This window comes from Hibiscus syriacus, unplaced genomic scaffold, assembly GCF_006381635.1.
Source record: "Hibiscus syriacus cultivar Baekdansim isolate YM2019G1 unplaced genomic scaffold, ASM638163v2 tig00111832_pilon, whole genome shotgun sequence".
Taxonomy (NCBI): domain Eukaryota; kingdom Viridiplantae; phylum Streptophyta; class Magnoliopsida; order Malvales; family Malvaceae; genus Hibiscus; species Hibiscus syriacus.
In genome coordinates, this window is record NW_024063190.1 from 511,269 (window position 1) to 529,911 (window position 18,643).

At 32.2% G+C, this 18,643-nt stretch overlaps 1 protein-coding gene across 1 annotated transcript; it reads right to left on the minus strand.

Annotated features, from left to right (window-relative positions):
* Positions 1 to 5,530: 5,530 nt before the first annotated feature.
* LOC120171329 (glutaredoxin-C1-like) lies at positions 5,531 to 5,945 on the minus strand. The gene has a single exon (XM_039179039.1). The coding sequence runs from the start codon at positions 5,903 to 5,905 to the stop codon at positions 5,531 to 5,533; it is 375 nt and encodes a 124-aa protein (XP_039034970.1). The 5' UTR covers positions 5,906 to 5,945.
* Between the last annotated feature and the right edge of the window lie 12,698 nt (positions 5,946 to 18,643).

The window sequence follows — 18,643 nt, forward strand, 5'->3', positions numbered from 1 at the left end:
ACATCATCAATCAAGCTAAGTACGTCAAAGACATACTCAAGAAGTTTGGACTGGAAAATGGGAAACCGCATGACACTCCAATGAACTCATCAATAAAGCTTGACATAGATGAATGAGGTAAATGTGTGGATGTTAAATTATATAGGTCAATGACTGGTTCTTTGCTTTATCTAACTATAAGTAGACCATACATTATGTTTAGTGTTTGCTTATGTGCTAGATTTCAATCATGCCCTAAGGAATCACATTTACTAGCTATTAAGAGAATCTTTAAATACCTTAAGGACACTCTTAATTTAGGACTTTGGTATCCTAGAGACTCTAGTTTTAGCTTGTATGCCTTTTCTGATGCGGATTATGGGAAAATCACCTCCGGTACTTGCCAATTCCTTGGAAATATGATGATTTCTTGGTTTTCAAAGAAACAAAATTGTGTTGCATTATCTAACACTGAAGCGGAATATATTTCAGCCGGTAGTTGTTGTGCACAAGTTTTATGGATAAAATAACAACTTTTTGATTATGGAATTAAAGTATGTATCATTCCTATCAAGTGTGACAATATTAGTGCTATTTGTCTCACTAAAAATCCCATCCAACACTCTAGAACTAAACATATTGAAATAAGACATCACTTTATTAGAGACCATATCGCTAAGGAAGATGTAGTTCTAGAATTTGTTAATACTTTGCACCAATTAGCGGACATTTTTACAAAACCTTTAGACAAAGAAAGATTTTGGACACTTAGAAGAGAATTAGGTTTAACTGACCTATCTTCACTTAGTGTTTAAAATAATTTTAGCACTTTTAAGAATATATGAAAAATGCTTAAAATAGTAATTTTTGATTGCATTCTTTGCTATTAGTTAGGGGGAGTTTATATTCTTTGGTGAAATTTAATTTTATGTTCAAATGTAGTTTAAGGATTAAAATTGATTGATTGAACATGATTAATTTTCAATATATGAGTTTCCAGTACCACTAGAGCTAATTAATTTAGCATTTTGAGTGTTTAAAATGGATTTTTGACATTTTTATGCTTAATGCATCGATACACCTAACAGAGCATCGATGCATCCTTGAATGTGCATCGATACACCATGAAGGTGCACCGATACATGCCTTGAATATGCATCGATGCACACTGCCATGCATCGATGCATCCGTCGGGTTTTAGGTATTAAAACCCTATTTTCTCATTATTTCAAATACCTAAGCCTCAAAACACCCCGCTGTTCTTCCCTCTCTCATCCACATTATATTTAGTCAACTAGTGGATCTCATAAACATTGTTCCTTCAAAACATGTCGAAACATTGATTTATGGATGTCTTCTTAGTAACCTTTTTATCAAACTCGGTCTAAACGTCTCTCTCAATAATCTTATCCCTATCCAAAATAAAATCAATCTCACCTCATTGAAGAAAGCGGATTGGAAACAAGACGAGGAAACCGGTCTTTGGGTATTTCGACTCGGTAAGCAAACTCCGGGAGCTAGTTCTTCACGAACTGCTCCTCGATCTTCTCGTGCTCCTCCTCCTATGGCATCGGCTGCTGACGATGATCCCAAGTTTCAACAACTTATGCAAGATATCGACGATCATGTACCAGACGATGAGCCTGCACCGGAACCAGCACGACAAGAAGATCAAATGCCACCCTATTTTCGATCTTTCTTAGAGTCGTTTGATATGAGGTTTGCCTCCATGGAGTCTCAGATTACTGAGTTTCAGCAGGAGATGCGTGAACGTATGGACGCTCTCACTCTTGAAGTTCGAGCTCATTATCCTCCTCATCCCGATCCTTCGATGGAGTGAATTTGTTTCCTTGTTATGTTTTCTTGGATTTTCAAACTTGGATTGATTTTAATGTTTCTGGATGTTTAAAATTGATGGTTGTTGGATGCTTGAACTTATTTGTTGCTTTATGGATTTTTGAACTTAACATATATATATTTGGTTTGGTTGAATTTTCTTATTTTTGCATCATTAGACATATATGACCAATTATGCCATTTCACATTTGATTATGAATATTGATTATGAATCTAATGGTTAATCTCTCTTTTGATATTTAATCTTAGCAGCTTAAGCTATATATATATATATCAATTGGCTATGTTTTTCAAAACCTTGTTTAAATCGATTTTTAAGTCTTTTTGATTTAACAAAAAGGGGGAGAAATGTTAAAGTGTTAAAATGTTTTAAAGGGGAGAAGTGTTAAAGTAAGGGGAGTAATTTCAAACTTAATTTTATTTTTCAAAATTTATTTTCAAAGAAAATCTTAAAATTACACACATGTTTTGTTATATCAAAAAGGGGGAGATTGTTGAAAACATTTTGATGTTTTGATATAACAAATTAAGTATAAATGAATTTTAAGATTTTACAAATGATTTTCTAAGTATATTCGATTTAATTACTCGAATATCAAATTATTACTCCAAGTCTTCAAGATCAATTTCAAACCTTACTAAATGTGTAAAATTGTGTTTTATACTTAATATATTTTTGAAATAATGTTCACAAAGTATTTTGAACCAAAATCAAGCCTAAAATCAATTTTTCAAAGTGATGCATTGATGCACCAATCCATGCATCGATGTACCATGGAATAAATTGAACATCGAATGCATTTCATGCATCGATGCACATACTATGCATCGATGCACTCAGAGTTTTATGAAAACATCGAATGCATTTGATGCATCGATGCACCAGCCATGCATCGATGCACTCTGGCTATTTTGAAACATCGAATGCATTTCATGCATCGATGCACTCTTAGTGCACCAATGCACTAAGGGTCCAACGGTCAAAATATTTGAATTTTACACTTGATACACCGATGCACCTTGGGTATGCATCGATGCACTGATGCTCCCAACTGATTTTATGAATTGTTTTCACACTTAAACGGCTCTATTGACTCCACTAATCATCCCCAACGTTCAGAATCATTTGAAGGTGTATTTAAACAAGCTTAGAAGCCATTGATCAATAACAAGAATACACAAGAAACAAGAATCAAGACAGAATCAAAGAGAAAGCATCAAACCTCAAGTTTGAGCATTTCAAGCCTATTTTTCATTCAATATTCATTTTGCTTTCAAGAACACTACTTGTACTCAATTGTATTCATTTTAGTGTTCTTTTCTTTGTTCTAAGAATTGTGCAAACAATCTACCTTGTGAGGATTTCCTTGTAAGTTTGCAAATTTGTAATCTTCTCTTTGAGAAAGAGTGTTCTCAAGAATTGGGGTATATTCTTGAGGGAGTTGTAAGGTTATCTCTTTGGCCTCAAAAGAAAGAAAAAATTAGTGAGTTTGTTGGAAAATCCTTAGTGTGGATAGCTAAGGTAGTGAACGTAGCCTTTGGTTGAGAAAGTCTAACCACTCTAAATCGCCGTGCAAATCTTTTCAATTTTCTGCAAAAGCTTCCTCCAAAATTTTAATTACCAATTCACCCCCTCTTGGCCAATTCCATCGATCGATTAACTCAACAACAGGCCATAAAGGTAGATGAAAACATGCAAGACAGAGGTAGATGAAAACATGCAACACATACATACTTATTGAAAATAAAAAAACGAAAGAAAATAAAGATATGATATAGAGAAGAAAAAGACAATAAAGAATACCAACGGTCGGGAACTAACATTAAAGTTGGTGTCACCACCGATCAATAAAGACTAAAAAGAAAATATGAGTGACACACCAACGAGAGAAAACTAGTTTTTTTTCCTTCTTCTAAATTTCGCTACTTTTTGAATGCTTAACTTTTGTTAGAATACATCTATTATGATTATAATTGATATCTCCTGCAGGCAAAAAATTGTTAAAATTCCCACCATATTTGTAAACCAGCTTGGCGCCAAGATGGGAATGTGATTGGTACATCCATATTTGTTAAAGTGATTTTCCTTTGATAACTCCAGTATTTGCCTTCTTAATTGGAATTTTCATCTTGCTCATTTTCTCTTTGAACTTCATGTGTTTTCAGCTTCAGTAATATCTGAATGTGTAGGATTGGCTGGAAGCAAGTCCCTCCCCCCCCCCCCCCACCACCACATAAATCTGAATCGAATCAAAAAAGTTTGAACACAAAATTTTTAAATTAGATAAAAATTTGAACTCTAAGAAAATTAATCTCAAAAAAACCCAAAGTCGCATTAATCTGACATGAACAATAAAATATTATTATTAGATACTACCCTTGTAATAATTTAAGACTATTAAAAAAAATCGATGTTACTAATTCTAGTTTTTGGCTTATAAATAAAATTTATTGTTTTATAAGTATTAATAATAATGGGATTTTTCTAATTTTGTCATTTAGTATCTTTAAATTTTCCTATCCATAGATTGATGAGAAAGGCAGCTGCATGGCTTTTATGAAGCAGGTGGAGCAAGAAAAAGAATCAGTACACAGCTAATTTATTGAAGAGCTGTGCTGTGTGTAGGGTTGACTAACAATTAGTAATGGTGTTCCCTTCATTCTGGCCACATCTCCGACTTAATTTTGTAATGCTTATAAGGTTGATGTTTTGATATGTTAAACGTGAGTTTTATTATGTGTAAATATGACATGTAAATCTTTAAATTAAATATGTTTTAATTTAAGTCTTATTATGTAAAGTTTTGATTATAGTGTTTAATTATATTCGATTAATTCTAATCATAATTACATGAATGTATTGATTATATGTATGTTGGGAGGGGTGATGCACCTAAAGGAAGGGTATAATTATTTTCTAGGTTTCTCTTATGGATTCAATTGATTTTTAAATTCTCTTAGTTTTCGAAATTAGGCAAATTGAACATTAGCTTACCCTTTCAATTTCAAAATTAAACAAATTAGGTTATAGTCAACTAACTTTAAAATTTTAAATTAATGACTTAACAATTAAATTTTAATACCTCTAAGCTTACATACTGGTCGGTCTCTTAGTCAAAGACAACAGTTTTTCATATAATTTTTATAATCTCTTTAAAAGAATTATCGTAAACTCAAAATATTACTTTTTAGTTTGGACACTCGATAAACGTTGATAATGAGACTATGATAATCATCCTTAGAAATTATCATTATTTGTCTTCTTGAACTTGTAACTCACTCATTTAACAGTCATTGAATCTAAATCCTTTTACATAATCACACAAATCATACACTCTTTAAAGAGAGTTTTTGTAAAATCTTCCCTGCTCTCTGTATAATATTGACATTAGTCACCTTTACAAATATTGATTCATCCAAACACTGGTGGATGAGGATGAGGATGAGGGCTTGTTGATAAATTTTTATTGTTATCGCCAAAACATTGTTATCTTATTGAAAGACAAAACTTAGCAGATCAATAACCAACTAAAAATAAGATAAATTCGTTTGCAATAAAAATGAAGATAGATCATGAAGACAGGCACAACTCCTACACTTGTTTTATGTTTTGTACATGCAGTTTGTAAGTCACAGGTTAGTTATTAGTCATGTTGTTCTCTAACAACTAACTATTGTCGTCTCTTATAAGAAATCAGAGCCAAAGTGCCCCGGCCTCCTTGAGAAGCGGCACCAAGGTTCCATTAATATGGGAAGCCATGACTCGGTCCACGGAACCTATAAGCTTCCCTCCGATGAACACAACCGGCACCGCTTGCATGTTGCCGAGTTGCCTCATTAGTGTGCTTTCCATGTCTTTCCCTCTGGGGTCCTGGTCGAGCTCGTACACCGTCGGATTCACTCCCATTCCGCAGAATAGCCTCTTCACGGCATGGCACATGCAGCAGCTGCTCAAACTGAATATCACCACCGCGCTCTCCGACGCCAGCATCACCACCCTCTCCAATGGGTCCGACGCTATGCTCCTTGTCGGCATGTAGTACCCCCACGAATCCCCTTGATAATGCATTCTCCTTTCTTCTTAAAAAAACACACTTTAATGGTGATGAAGTTAGACAGAAAAGGCAAATTTGGTCAGCTAGTGAGAGAGTTTCGTGTCGGAATACGATACGATTGGGAGGCTTTTATAAGGATAGGAGAGGACATTATTGTAATTAAGGAGAGGCTTGTCCATGGTTGCTGCAGGATTCTTGCCCGGAGCAAGACGACAAAGTATATATTGACATTCGTGGTGGTCGGAGAGGAAGCACATGTGTCAGTTGTGGAAGACGGCTATACGTAATTTGTCTAGTCTACTAGAGAGTAAAGACTCGGTTCCAACTTTTTTAAAACTACAAATTACTTGCCCTTTTGCTTTGGCAAACTATAAATAAACCTAAGTTAGGGTGTTCAATCGGTCGGCTTCGTTATTTGATTAATTGAATTTTTATAAATTTTATTAATAGATTTTTTTATTCATTAATCGAATCAATTTTTTAAAATAATTAAACAAATTGAACAAAGTTCAATTAATCAATTAATTAATTGAATTAACCAAAATTATAAATAATATATATTATATATTAAATATTTTCGGCTAATTCGGTTAATTCAATTTAACCCAAAATTTGAACACTCTCATATATAAATAAATAGATAAGTATGTCACGCTTAGCGAGCACCGTTAAGCATCACTAACGATGAGCATCGCTGAGCAACATTAATTTAATTTATAAAAATATAAAATTCTAAATTACTCGGTGTATAATTATAAATTAGTTAAAAATTTAAAGGTAAATTTTTTAAAATAAAATATTAGTTGTATTATTTTTCATAATTTTTAACAATTTTAAATAATTTTTAAAAGCAAATTATATATTTTTTATTGTTAAAAAGATTATAGAAAATAACGTAATTAATCAGTTGATTAATCGAATTAACCAAAATTTATAAATAATATATATTATATATTAAATATTTTATATTTCCGGCTAATTCGGTTAATTCAATTTAACCCAAAATTTGAACACTCTCATATCTAAATAAATAGATAAGTATGTCACGCTTGATGAGCACCGTTAATTTAATTAATAAAAATTTAAAATTCTAAAATAGTCTACGTATAATTATAAATTAGTTAAAAATTTAAAGGTAAATTATTTAAAATAAAATATTAATTACATCATTTTTCATAAATTTTAGCAATTTTTAAAATAATTTTTAAAAGTAAATTATATATTTTTATTGTGAAAATATTATAGAAAATAACGTAAGTAATATTTTATTTTAAGTAATTTATATTTAAAATTTTAACTAATTTATAATTATACGTGAGTCATTTAGAATTTTAAATTTTTATAAATTAAATTAATAGTGTCTAATAGTATTCATCGTTAGTTGTGTTTAATGATGCTTGTTGAGCATTATAAAATTTTCCTAAATAATGTATATAATATATTAAATTTAAAATTTTAGTTAATTTAATTAACCGACTGATTTCAAACCTAATTAATCGATAGTTATAGTTTGAAAAAATATTAATCTTAATCGATAGAACATAAAATTAACCCAAAAAAATTGTTCTTTGAACACTCCTAAACATAAGCATTAAAACATCTGCCTTTTTGCATAGACGGCGGCCTCAGTCGTCTTGTCGGGCCTTTAAGGTTGAGATTGCGTGATCTTACGCGCATTCTTTGTTTTATTTAGACAAATAGGAATGAGATGTCCTTGTATTTTTGGGAAAAATAATATAGATCTGTATTTTTTTAACGTGGTTATTTAATTTAGAAAATAAATTTAATATGATATTTTAATTAATTTTTTATGTCGTTGATCATTATAGTACTGATGTAGTAGTTCACGATATTGACGTAACAATTTATAGTGTTAATGTCATAGTTTAATTTTTTATGTTTAAGTTATCAATTTAGTTCGAGTTATCAATTTAGTTCATCCGTCACTCTATCAATTATTGTAAACTGTCACATCAGCTTCGTGGACCTAGATCAGTACTATGAATTGTCATGTCAACACCGTAACAGTCAATGACATAAAACATAGGTAAAATAGTCATTATTATATTTATTTTTTGAATTGAATAGCTACGTTGATAAAAATAATAATATGAAAACCACAATAATTTTGTAAAGTACATGGACTTTAGATGATTTTTTACCTTTTTTTTTCTTGTTTTGTTTATTTATTCAGATTTTAATTAAATAAAGAATTAATATATTTAAGAAATGCTGATAGTCGAATACAAAATAAATTAACGTGATTAATATTTACTATTCTACAGATTGATAGATCTTAATGTTTTTTCGGATTTGTTGCATAACTCCTACTTTCATAAAATTCTACATAAATTAAGATAAATAATATGTTATCATATAAAGAAAATGTAAGAAAATAATAAAATATTATAATACAACCATAAATATATCATTTTCTAACCATTTACATAAAATCATTATATAATAAAATATATAAATTGTAATGTATTAAAATTTTCTAATCAACAATCTCTAGAACAAACTGAAGTGTGTATTTGAATAGTTGCATTTTTATTTACGTGACACAATTATTAAAAGATACAACCAACAAAGAACACACTTATTGAATAGTTGCAGATTTTTTTTTTTAACAAAGATGATAATATTAACGTTCAATATGAAAAAAAAATAACGTAAAGAAAATTAAAACATGTAAAAGTATATATCTAAAAGAAGAAATATATATGGTACGTGTTAGCATGAACGACAAAAGTAAAATTTGCATAAATTTTATCTTCAATCATTTAAGGAAGGTATGTTTTGAAAATTATATTTAAAATAATAAAAAAATCAATATCTATCCATCATATGGTTTGTATGATCAAATCTCACATTAATTTATTTAACAGCTTAAATATAATTTTTTTAACCTATACTTATTGAGCAGCTTAAAACAAGGTTTAGAGGCAGGGGCGGACTCAGGACAAAAATTCAGGAGTTGCAAGAGCCCCAAGAGTGACACTTTTGAAGGGTGGTGCTTGTATTAGGGGTGATACTTGTGGAGGGGTTGTCTGGGATACCTTGGGCACCATGGAGGTCCGCCCCTAGATGAGGGGTTGCCTGGGATACCCCGGACACCATGGAGGTCTGCCCCTATTTAGAGGTGTGTGATGTCGTCGCTCCGCTAATGTTTGTGTTAATATCTATCTTTAACACGCACCAAACATATTTTTTTTACAAAAGAAAAAATCGTATAGCTTTTTTAGATTCTTCTTTTTCTAATTTGATCCTCTTAGTGATCTTATTAGTAAAAATAAATGTCGATTTTTTAAAAGGTTCGGATTCAAATAATTACATCTGTAAAGTGTGGGTAAGTTAAGAAAAAATCTGAATAAATAATATCTTATAATCATTTTAGATTGTTCAAAAAAATACTTCCAATATTGTTTTTCGAGTTCTTAACCATTGCTTAGCTATGAAGCTTTCTTTTTTAGTATGAAAATTACGTGATTTAACTTTGAATGCAAAAGAAGCGAGAGATACATAATACCCTTACTTTATTCATATATCTTCCCATTTACTTGTTATAGAAGATTTGCCTTTTATGATTTATAGTCAAAAATAGAAATCGTATTCCCTACTTTTACCTGTTTTAATCAAGTTTTGGACATCAAACGTAAGAGCAGTGCACAACAAAAACACCAAATTTGCATGTAACTGAAGCTTCTTTCAATGTCTGATAAGTAGAGTTTTACTTTTGAGCAAGTCACTATCCACGGTTTTAGGGTTAAACCTGAGGCGAAAAGCCCACGGCTTTTACAAAAACATTGTAGAACGAAAGGTAACAAATAATCAATGGATTGAAAACTGATGATCTGCAAATAGCAGTGTTGTTTATGGTTGATTGGATCCTGTTCAGCAAAGGGAGTAACAATGAAGAAAGGTCCGGACTTTGAACCACTAAATTTATGTTTATGTTCGTTTGTTTATTTTTAAAGGTGTTAACATTCGAATCATATCGTGTTCGTTTGTTTATTTTTAAAGATATTCATGTTCGTGTTCGGTTCGTTTATCGTTCACAAACATGTTCATCTAATGTTCACAAAAATATTTATTTATATGTTTGACAACATGTTTGTTTAGCCTTCGACAACATGTTTGTTTAGCCTTCAACAACATGTTTAGTCATATGTTCAGAAAAATAATAAAATTACACTATTAGTTCTTAAGCTACTTAGGCTTCATAGTTTGAATTTCAAAATTCACATTATACTCAATTTAGTCCCCACCTTCATCAATATTTAAAATGTAAAAAAATAAAGAGTAAACTACATGATTGATCGCTTTAGATTAAGTTTTGTACATTTTTACTAACTGAATTCAAAAAACATAATATTTGGTCACTTTCGTTTTTATTTCATTAAGATACGGTCACATTCAGTTTTATTTAATTAAGATATGATCATGTTTGTTTTTATTTAAATAAGATACCACATTACCTTATCGACTTTTAAATGTTTAATCACTGGAATTTTGATTGTCGTTAGTGAGAAAATTAAATAAAAGAGACCACGTCTTAACTAAATAAAAACGAATGTGATCAAATATTATGTTTTTTAAATTCAATAAAAAAATATACAAAAATAAAACAAAAGTGATCAATCTTGTAGTTTACCCAAAAATAAAGAAAAAGAGAATCGATCATAAATAAGCTTATAAATGAGCCAATAAACAAATTTATTCATGAACATAAATGAGTTGAATACAATTCTATTCGTGTATATTCATTTATTAAATAAATATAAAAAATATTTATTGACGAAGTTATTATAAAGAGAAAATAACTCCAGTGACCGAAAATAACTTATAATATACGATTTTAACAAACTTTTTTTGGATTTGCGAAAATAACCAACAAATTCGCAACGCGATCTCAAATTCGCAACACGAACTCCAATTTCGCAACAAAGTTTCCAAATTTGCAAAGCGAATTTCCAAAATTCGCAACACAGTTTTGAAATTCGCAACTCGAATTTTTTTTTCGCAACACAAAAGTCAAATTCGCAAAGTGCGTTTATTTTTGCAACACAAATTTTATTTTCGAATTCGAAACACGAATATTAATTTCACAACACAAATGTAAACAATATATCACGTAAATCGTAACTCATAACCTAAAACCCTAAATCGCAACTCAGTCTCATCTCCATCTCTCACTCTCTACGGCGACATCTTTCCCCATAACCGGCGACCTCCCTCCATCTCCATCTCTCAGAGCCACCCTCTCAACCACCGAGGGTTAGTTTTTTTAAGTATTTTTATTTTGAAATTTTTGCATTATTATTAGATTTTTCATATTGAAATTGATGGTAAATTTACTCATAATTTCAATATATAGATTAACCATTTCACTTAGATTGCTTAGTAAATTTATTCGGTTGCTGCCAATACTGCTAAACTGTTTAGTCTTTAACCTGTGAAGTTAGTATTTGTCTTTTGGTTGAAGTAATGTAATTCATTCAAATTTCAATTTGCAGAAGAAGAGTAGTTTATTCTTGAAACTTAAATTCGTAACACGAAAATCGTAACTCGAAAATAAAATTCGCAACACGAAAATCACGATCAACTCAGCCAAAATATGGATCCTCATCAAAATCCAACACCTTTTTTGTTTATCAATAAAAGTCCTAACTTGAAACATTTCGCAATCTTTTATCCTCTTTGCAATCATATGCCACGTACAGTTTTTGTCAATCCTACACTTTGTTTCGAAACGATCTTTGCTTGATTTGTTAACTTTTAGTTGATAGCCATCTTCCACACATTTCGTATACAAAACTATCTTCAAGTCTTCCTTTGTATCAAAACAATCATCTTTCTTGATACGAATAACTTTTGTGTAACAATCAACTGTTATATTTACCAACTCTTCTTCCGGTATCTGAAGTAATTCATCTTTCTTGATACGAATAACTTTTGTGTAACAATCAACTGTTATATTTACCAACTCTTCTTCCGGTATCTGAAGTAATTCTGGCATATTCCAGTTATACTCTCATGGCATTTTCTTATTTTTCTTTTCTTCGAGGACTTCTTCTTCTTCTTCAGGGTTATATGAATTACATAATGGATTTTCAACATGCTCATTCACATCCGTAGCTTCCTCCTCATTATCATCAACAACATCTTCCTTGGCAGCGGCTGTTTCATCATCAAAATTCAGGTATTGACCAATATCAAAATCATTACACGTAGGGTTTGTTTCTTCTTCTGAAACATCTTCAAAATCTGAGTATTGACCAAGATCAAAGTCCAGGTATTGACCAATATCAAATTTCGAATACTGACTAGTTCTCATATTTTTTTCTGTTGGCTCATCATCGTCTAACTGGTCAATACGAAAATCGGAATTTGGTGCTGAAAGTTGATTGGGATTTGGATTAGGCAAAGGTTGTGGGTTTTGAGATTGTGTTTGATTTTGTGTTTGATATTGGAAATTTGGTGAAACAAAATTTTCTTAGTGATAAAATTGTGGTGGAACCATGAAATTTTGAGGTTGATAACAACGTTGTACATTTTGAGCACCATAAACTGTGGCTAAAGAACTTAGTTGATTACTACCCGTTACTGAACCAACTTCACTACTTCTAGGTTCAACAACATATAATGTAACATCATCTTGCGAAACACTAATGTAAGCAATGAATCGTTCAACATCTTCATTGTCGGTTAACAAATAAACTTTACATTTTCTCTGATAAGATAGCTTAAATCCACTTAGAGGCTCTGTAACACCCTTAACTCATATCCGACCCGAATATAAGTCTGAGGTGTCACATTGACTTTTCAAACTTTGACTCTTATAGAAAATCCCAGGAATTTTTTAAACTTTCATTAAAACGAAATACTTTAATTTACATAAGACCATAAAATACAAAATCGATCAGAGTATTCGTAATTAACACTTATTACATGCCAACATTCTATACATAACCAAGTACATACTTTGTCAATTACTTCTGATCTGATCTCTTAGTAGTATTGATGTCCGTGCTACTTCTATTTCCACTTTTCCTGATTCTTGGTACCTACGTGTAAATCACATACACGCTAAGTCATAGACTTAGTGAGGCAATAATTGAATATGCAACAATAAACTTATGAATGTTCATACTTACCATTGGATCATGACATTTCAATATGCATGTATCTATCGCACGATAACATATAATGCACATACGAAACTTACCTTCTTGTATCACTTTCACTGTAAATTTGTATTCCAATTGTATAGCCCATGTATATTATTGAGAATAGAGGTATGTGAGTACATTGAGGTTGTGCACTAATGCTGTCACCACAGCTCGTATCAATTCCCTCATGGGGCACCGAACCTTAGTTCAGTATTCGTCCCGTAGGACTATTATCTATGTCCCGTAGGACCCCTACATCCCGAAGGACTATTATACCCTCGACTCTTGGCATGCCAATTATACCTATAGTTCTCATATCGTATACTATGGGCATTATTCTTATATTTCATATGTTCATGTACTCATATCATTTCTCTTGTGATCATGTATCTCATATCACTTCATATCATGTTCTCATATCACATGTCATATCACATATCATATCACATGAACATATATATGTCTTATGCATGTATCACAATAATTATCATGTATGCATGTTCACCACTACTATATTATAAAAATCAACTTAGGGATTAGACTTATCACAAGTCTTATTCCATTATAATATACATATAGTATGCACTCACCTTAGCTTTGCTTTGATTCGATTCTAATCCTTTGATCGTTTCGGAATAAGCTTACTTTTAGTATCTGCATAATCGCACATGGATCTATATCAGTATTATAACTAATATATTCTAATGGTTCACTCCTTAGATTAAGAGAAAAGTAAATTTAATCTTTTAATGAAGGTATGCATCGATGCACTACTGATGCATCGATGCACTACTGATGCATCAATGCACTACTGATGCATCGGTGCATAAAAGGTATTCGATGTTTCATTATTAATGGGATGCATCGATGCACTACTTATGCATCAATGCATGAATTACATTCGATGTTTGTATTTTAAAAGAGTGCATCGATGCACTACCAATGCATCGATACACCTTCAAACAATTTCTGGGTTTTAACCTTGATGCATCGATGCACTATATGAATGTGCATCGATGCACTCTGCCCAAAATCCTCTTTTTGAACCAAAAAATTCATTCATTTTGGATTAAATCCTTCATGTTTAATCCCCTTTTTCATTCTTAACTCTAGTACACATCCTTAAACCAATTTATACTCATTTATTTCATCTTAAACCTTCAAATCCTATCTTTCATATGTAATTCAAGAATTACATTAATAAATCAACATGTTTGAATTCCGCTTTTAACACTTCGTATATCTTAACTAGATTGATTACAAGTCAAATATAACTTTCAATTCTAGTTATGAACTCTATTCCAAGATTTCATTTAAGAACTTCAAATCTTAAATCTCTCCTAACTCAATCATCCTTTGATGTTAAGATAACTTAAGCTTTCCTTAAGCTTAGTTATCATCCAACAATCAAAACTTAATATTAAATTTAACAAGAAACTCAATAATCAGAAATCTTACCTTTGCTTTGGTTCACACGCACAAGGAAGAAAGAAGAAGAAGAAGAGAACTCTGAAAGCCTTTGTTGTTCTCTCCTTTTCAACACACGTGTACTCATATATATCCTTATCCCTTCTTTAATTAATTTTCCTTGCAAATGACTCTTTGGCCCTTCCATTCCTTCTTACTTTCAATTAAATCCTACACAACCATTTACATATAAATCTTTATACTATTCATTCATTCTATTTTAATCACCAAAATCTGAAATTTTCCAATTTAGTCACTAACCTGGTATTGAGGATGTTACAACTCTCCCCCTTAAGAAAATTCGTCCTCGAATTTTCATTATGCAAAGAGGTAGGGGTACTTAATCCTCATGTCCTCTTCACATTCCCATGTTGCTTTCTCTACTTTGTGATTCCTCCACAAGACCTAAACCAATAGAATAGTCTTGTTCCTTAGTTGTTTGACTTCGTGAGCTAATATTTGAACAGGTTCTTCCTCATAAGTTAAATCTGGTCGGACTTCAATTTCTTCAGGAGTCACAATGTGAGATGGATCAGATCTATATTTTCTAAGCATTGAGACATGAAAAACATTGTGTATTTTTTCCATTTCAGGTGGTAAAACTAACTGATATGCTACTGATCCTACCCTCTTAGTAATCTCATAAGGTCCAATGAACCGAGGACTCAACTTTCCTTTACGTCCAAACCTCAATATTTTCTTCCACGGAGACACTTTCAAAAACACTTTATCTCCGACTTGAAATTCAATTTCTTTTCTTTTTAAATCAGCATACGATTTCTGTCTATCAGCTGCAGCTTTCAGATTATTATGAATTACTTGAACTTTCTCTTCCGTATTCTAAATCAACTCAGGACCAATAACTTCTCGATTTTTAAGTTCATACCAGTTCAAGGGCGTACAACATCTTCTTCCGTATAGAGCTTCATAGGGAGCCATTTTGATGCTTGACTGATAACTATTGTTGTATGCAAATTCAGCAAGTGGTAAATACCTTTCCCACGGTCCTTTGAATTCAATAACACAAGCTCTTAGCATATCCTCTAGAATTTGAATAGTTCGCTCGGATTGACCATCGGTTTGAGGTTGAAACGTTGTACTGAAGTTTAACCGAGTTCCCAATGCTCTATGTAATGACTTCCAAAACCGTGATGTGAATCTAGGATCCCGATCAGAAACTATGGAAATAGGTACACCATGCAACCGTATAATCTCTCTAATATACAACTCAGCATACCTATCCATGGAGAAATTAGTTCGTACTAGAATAAAATGGGTTGACTTAGTCAATCTATCCACGATTACCCAGATTGAATCCTTTTTGTTTGGAGTTAAAGGCAAACCCGTCACAAAATATATCGTTATGTTTTCCCATTTCCATTGAGGAATTGAAATCGGTTATAACAATCCTGACGGAACTTGATGTTCAGCTTTGACTTGTTGACAAGTCAAACACTTTGATACAAATTCCGTAATGTCTTTCTTCATTCCCGGCCACCAATATCGACTCTTGAGATCCATATACATTTTGTTCCCTCCCGGATGCATTGTCAATGGACTATAAAGAGCTTCCGTTAACAAATCATTCTTTAATTCATCATCATCTGGAATTACTAATCTTTCTTGATAATACAAGTTCTCATCAGACTTAATCTTATAATCCGTACCCTCTCCATTCTTTATCTGTTGTATTCTCTTTAAACACTTTTCATCTTTAACTTGCAATTCTTTAATTCGATTTAGCCATACGGGCTTGACTGTCAATTCTGCACAAATTGCACCATCTTCTCTTAAAGATAATCTAGCATCAAGAGTTCGCAAAGCTACAAACGTCTTTCGACTCAAGGCATCAGCTACCACATTTGCCTTTCCAGGATGGAAATCAATCACCACATCATAATCCTTGAGAAATTCCACCCATCTTCTTTGTCTTAAATTCAACTTTTTCTGAGTCATCAAGTATTTTAAGCTCTTATGATCCGTATACAAGTAGCACTTTTCACCATACAAGTAGTGACGCCAAATCTTTAAAGCAAACACTACTGCCTCCATCTCTAGGTCGTGTGTTGGATAATTTTTCTCGTGCGGTTTTAGTTGTCTCGAAGCACATGCTACCACTTTGCCTTCTTGCATTAATACACATCCCAAACCACTATGAGACGCATCACTATACACTATAAAGTTCTTTCCAGACTCGGGTTGAACTAACACTGGAGCTTCTTTAAAAATCTTCTTTAACTTTTCAAAACTCTCTTAACATTCTTGAGTCCAAACAAATTTTACTTCCTTTTTCAACAGTTTAGTCATGGGTAATGCTATAATCGAAAAGTTTTTAACAAACCTTCGATAATAACCAGCTAACCCCAGAAAACTTCTAACTTCCGATAAATTCTTTGAAACTTCCCACTCCAGAATAGCTTTAATCTTTTGGGGATCCACTCGAACTCCTTCTTCAGAAATTACATGTCCAAGGAATGCCACTTCATTCAACCAGAATTCATATTTAGAAAATTTAGCATAAAGCTTCTTGTCTCGTAAAATCTGTAAAACAATCTGTAAGTGTGAACTATGTTCTTCTTCTGACTTTGAATATATTAAAATATCATCAATAAACACCACATCAAACTGATCCAAATACGGTTGGAAAATTCTGTTCATTAAATCCATAAAAGTAGCTGGTGCATTCGTAACTCCAAACGGCATCACGATAAATTCATAGTGACCATATCTTGTTCTAAACGCCGTTTTTGAAATGTCTTTTTCTTGAATCTTTAATTGATGATAACCCGAACGTAGATCAATTTTTGAGAACACTGAAGCTTCTTTTAATTGATCAAATAAATCATCGATTCGGGGAAGTGTATACTTGTTCTTGATGGTCACTTTATTGAGTTGTCTGTAATCGATACAAAGACGCATTGATCCATCTTTCTTCTTAACAAATAGAACTGGAGCTCCCCAAGGTGATATACTTGGTCTAATAAACCCTTTGTCCAATAACTCCTTTAATTGAATCTTTGATTCTTGTAATTCCTTTGGAGCCATTCTGTATGGTGCCATTGTAATGGGCGTTGTTCCTGGTATTATCTCAATCTGGAATTCTACCTCTCTGTCAGGAGGTAAACCTGGAAACTTTGCAGAAAATACATCAAGAAACTCTCTGACTATAGGAATCTCTTCAATCCTTTTCTCTTTGGTTCTAACATCCAGTACATTAGTAATAAACCCTTGACATCCATGTAGCAGTAACTTCTTTTCAGTCATCACTAAAATCACACTTGCTAATGGATTCCATCTTTCACTAAATACAATAACTTCTATTCCTTCGGAACTTCTCAATGTCACTCTTTTCAATCTACAATCGACATCAGCGTAATAACGATATAACCAATCCATCTCCAGTATCACTTCGAATTCATCAAAAGGTAATTTCATCAGATTAGAAGGGAATTCAATTCCCTGAATCCGTATGGGATACCCTCGGCTCACCATATTTACCCGAGTACTGTGCCCTAATGGATTCATCACTATTACTTCATTGCTAGTAATTTCTAAAGGAATGTTCAATTCTCTTATTAACTGTCGCGTGTTGTGAGTACTATAAAATATACGCAAATAATGTGCAAGTATACACAATCGCTCAAGTAATATAATGATGAGTGAGTATCGTCTCCACAGGGATTGGGTGAAATCACAAAAGTCTAACCAAAGCAACGCACTAAATTATCTAAGTATAGTTAGTCTTGATATATACAAATGTCACGGCAATGGATATGTGTATGCTGGTGGATGGTGTGATGGTGTAGCAAATGGAAATGCAGTGGCAATGATGGATGTTTAATATTGAGTATGGTGAAATGTTGAGGCAATGAGAAATGATAAAAACAGTAAATAAAATAAGAAGAAAATAATCCTCACGTGACAAGCTTCCAATGAAATGAATGGTAGGGATTGGTCTAAGGTTGCTAAACTTATTTCTCAATTATATCTAAGCTATCGTGTCTTTACTTACTCGACAGGGCTTTCCTAAGGTATTCAAAAGAACCTAACAGAATAGGATGCCAAGGTATCTGCTCTCACTCAACGATGTTGGACAGCCTACCCTATTAATAA

What these genes read in the sequence shown, in the direction of transcription:
- LOC120171329 (XM_039179039.1), bottom strand. Translation starts at nt 5,905, where the DNA reads ATGCATTATCAAGGGGATTCGTGGGGGTACTACATGCCGACAAGGAGC.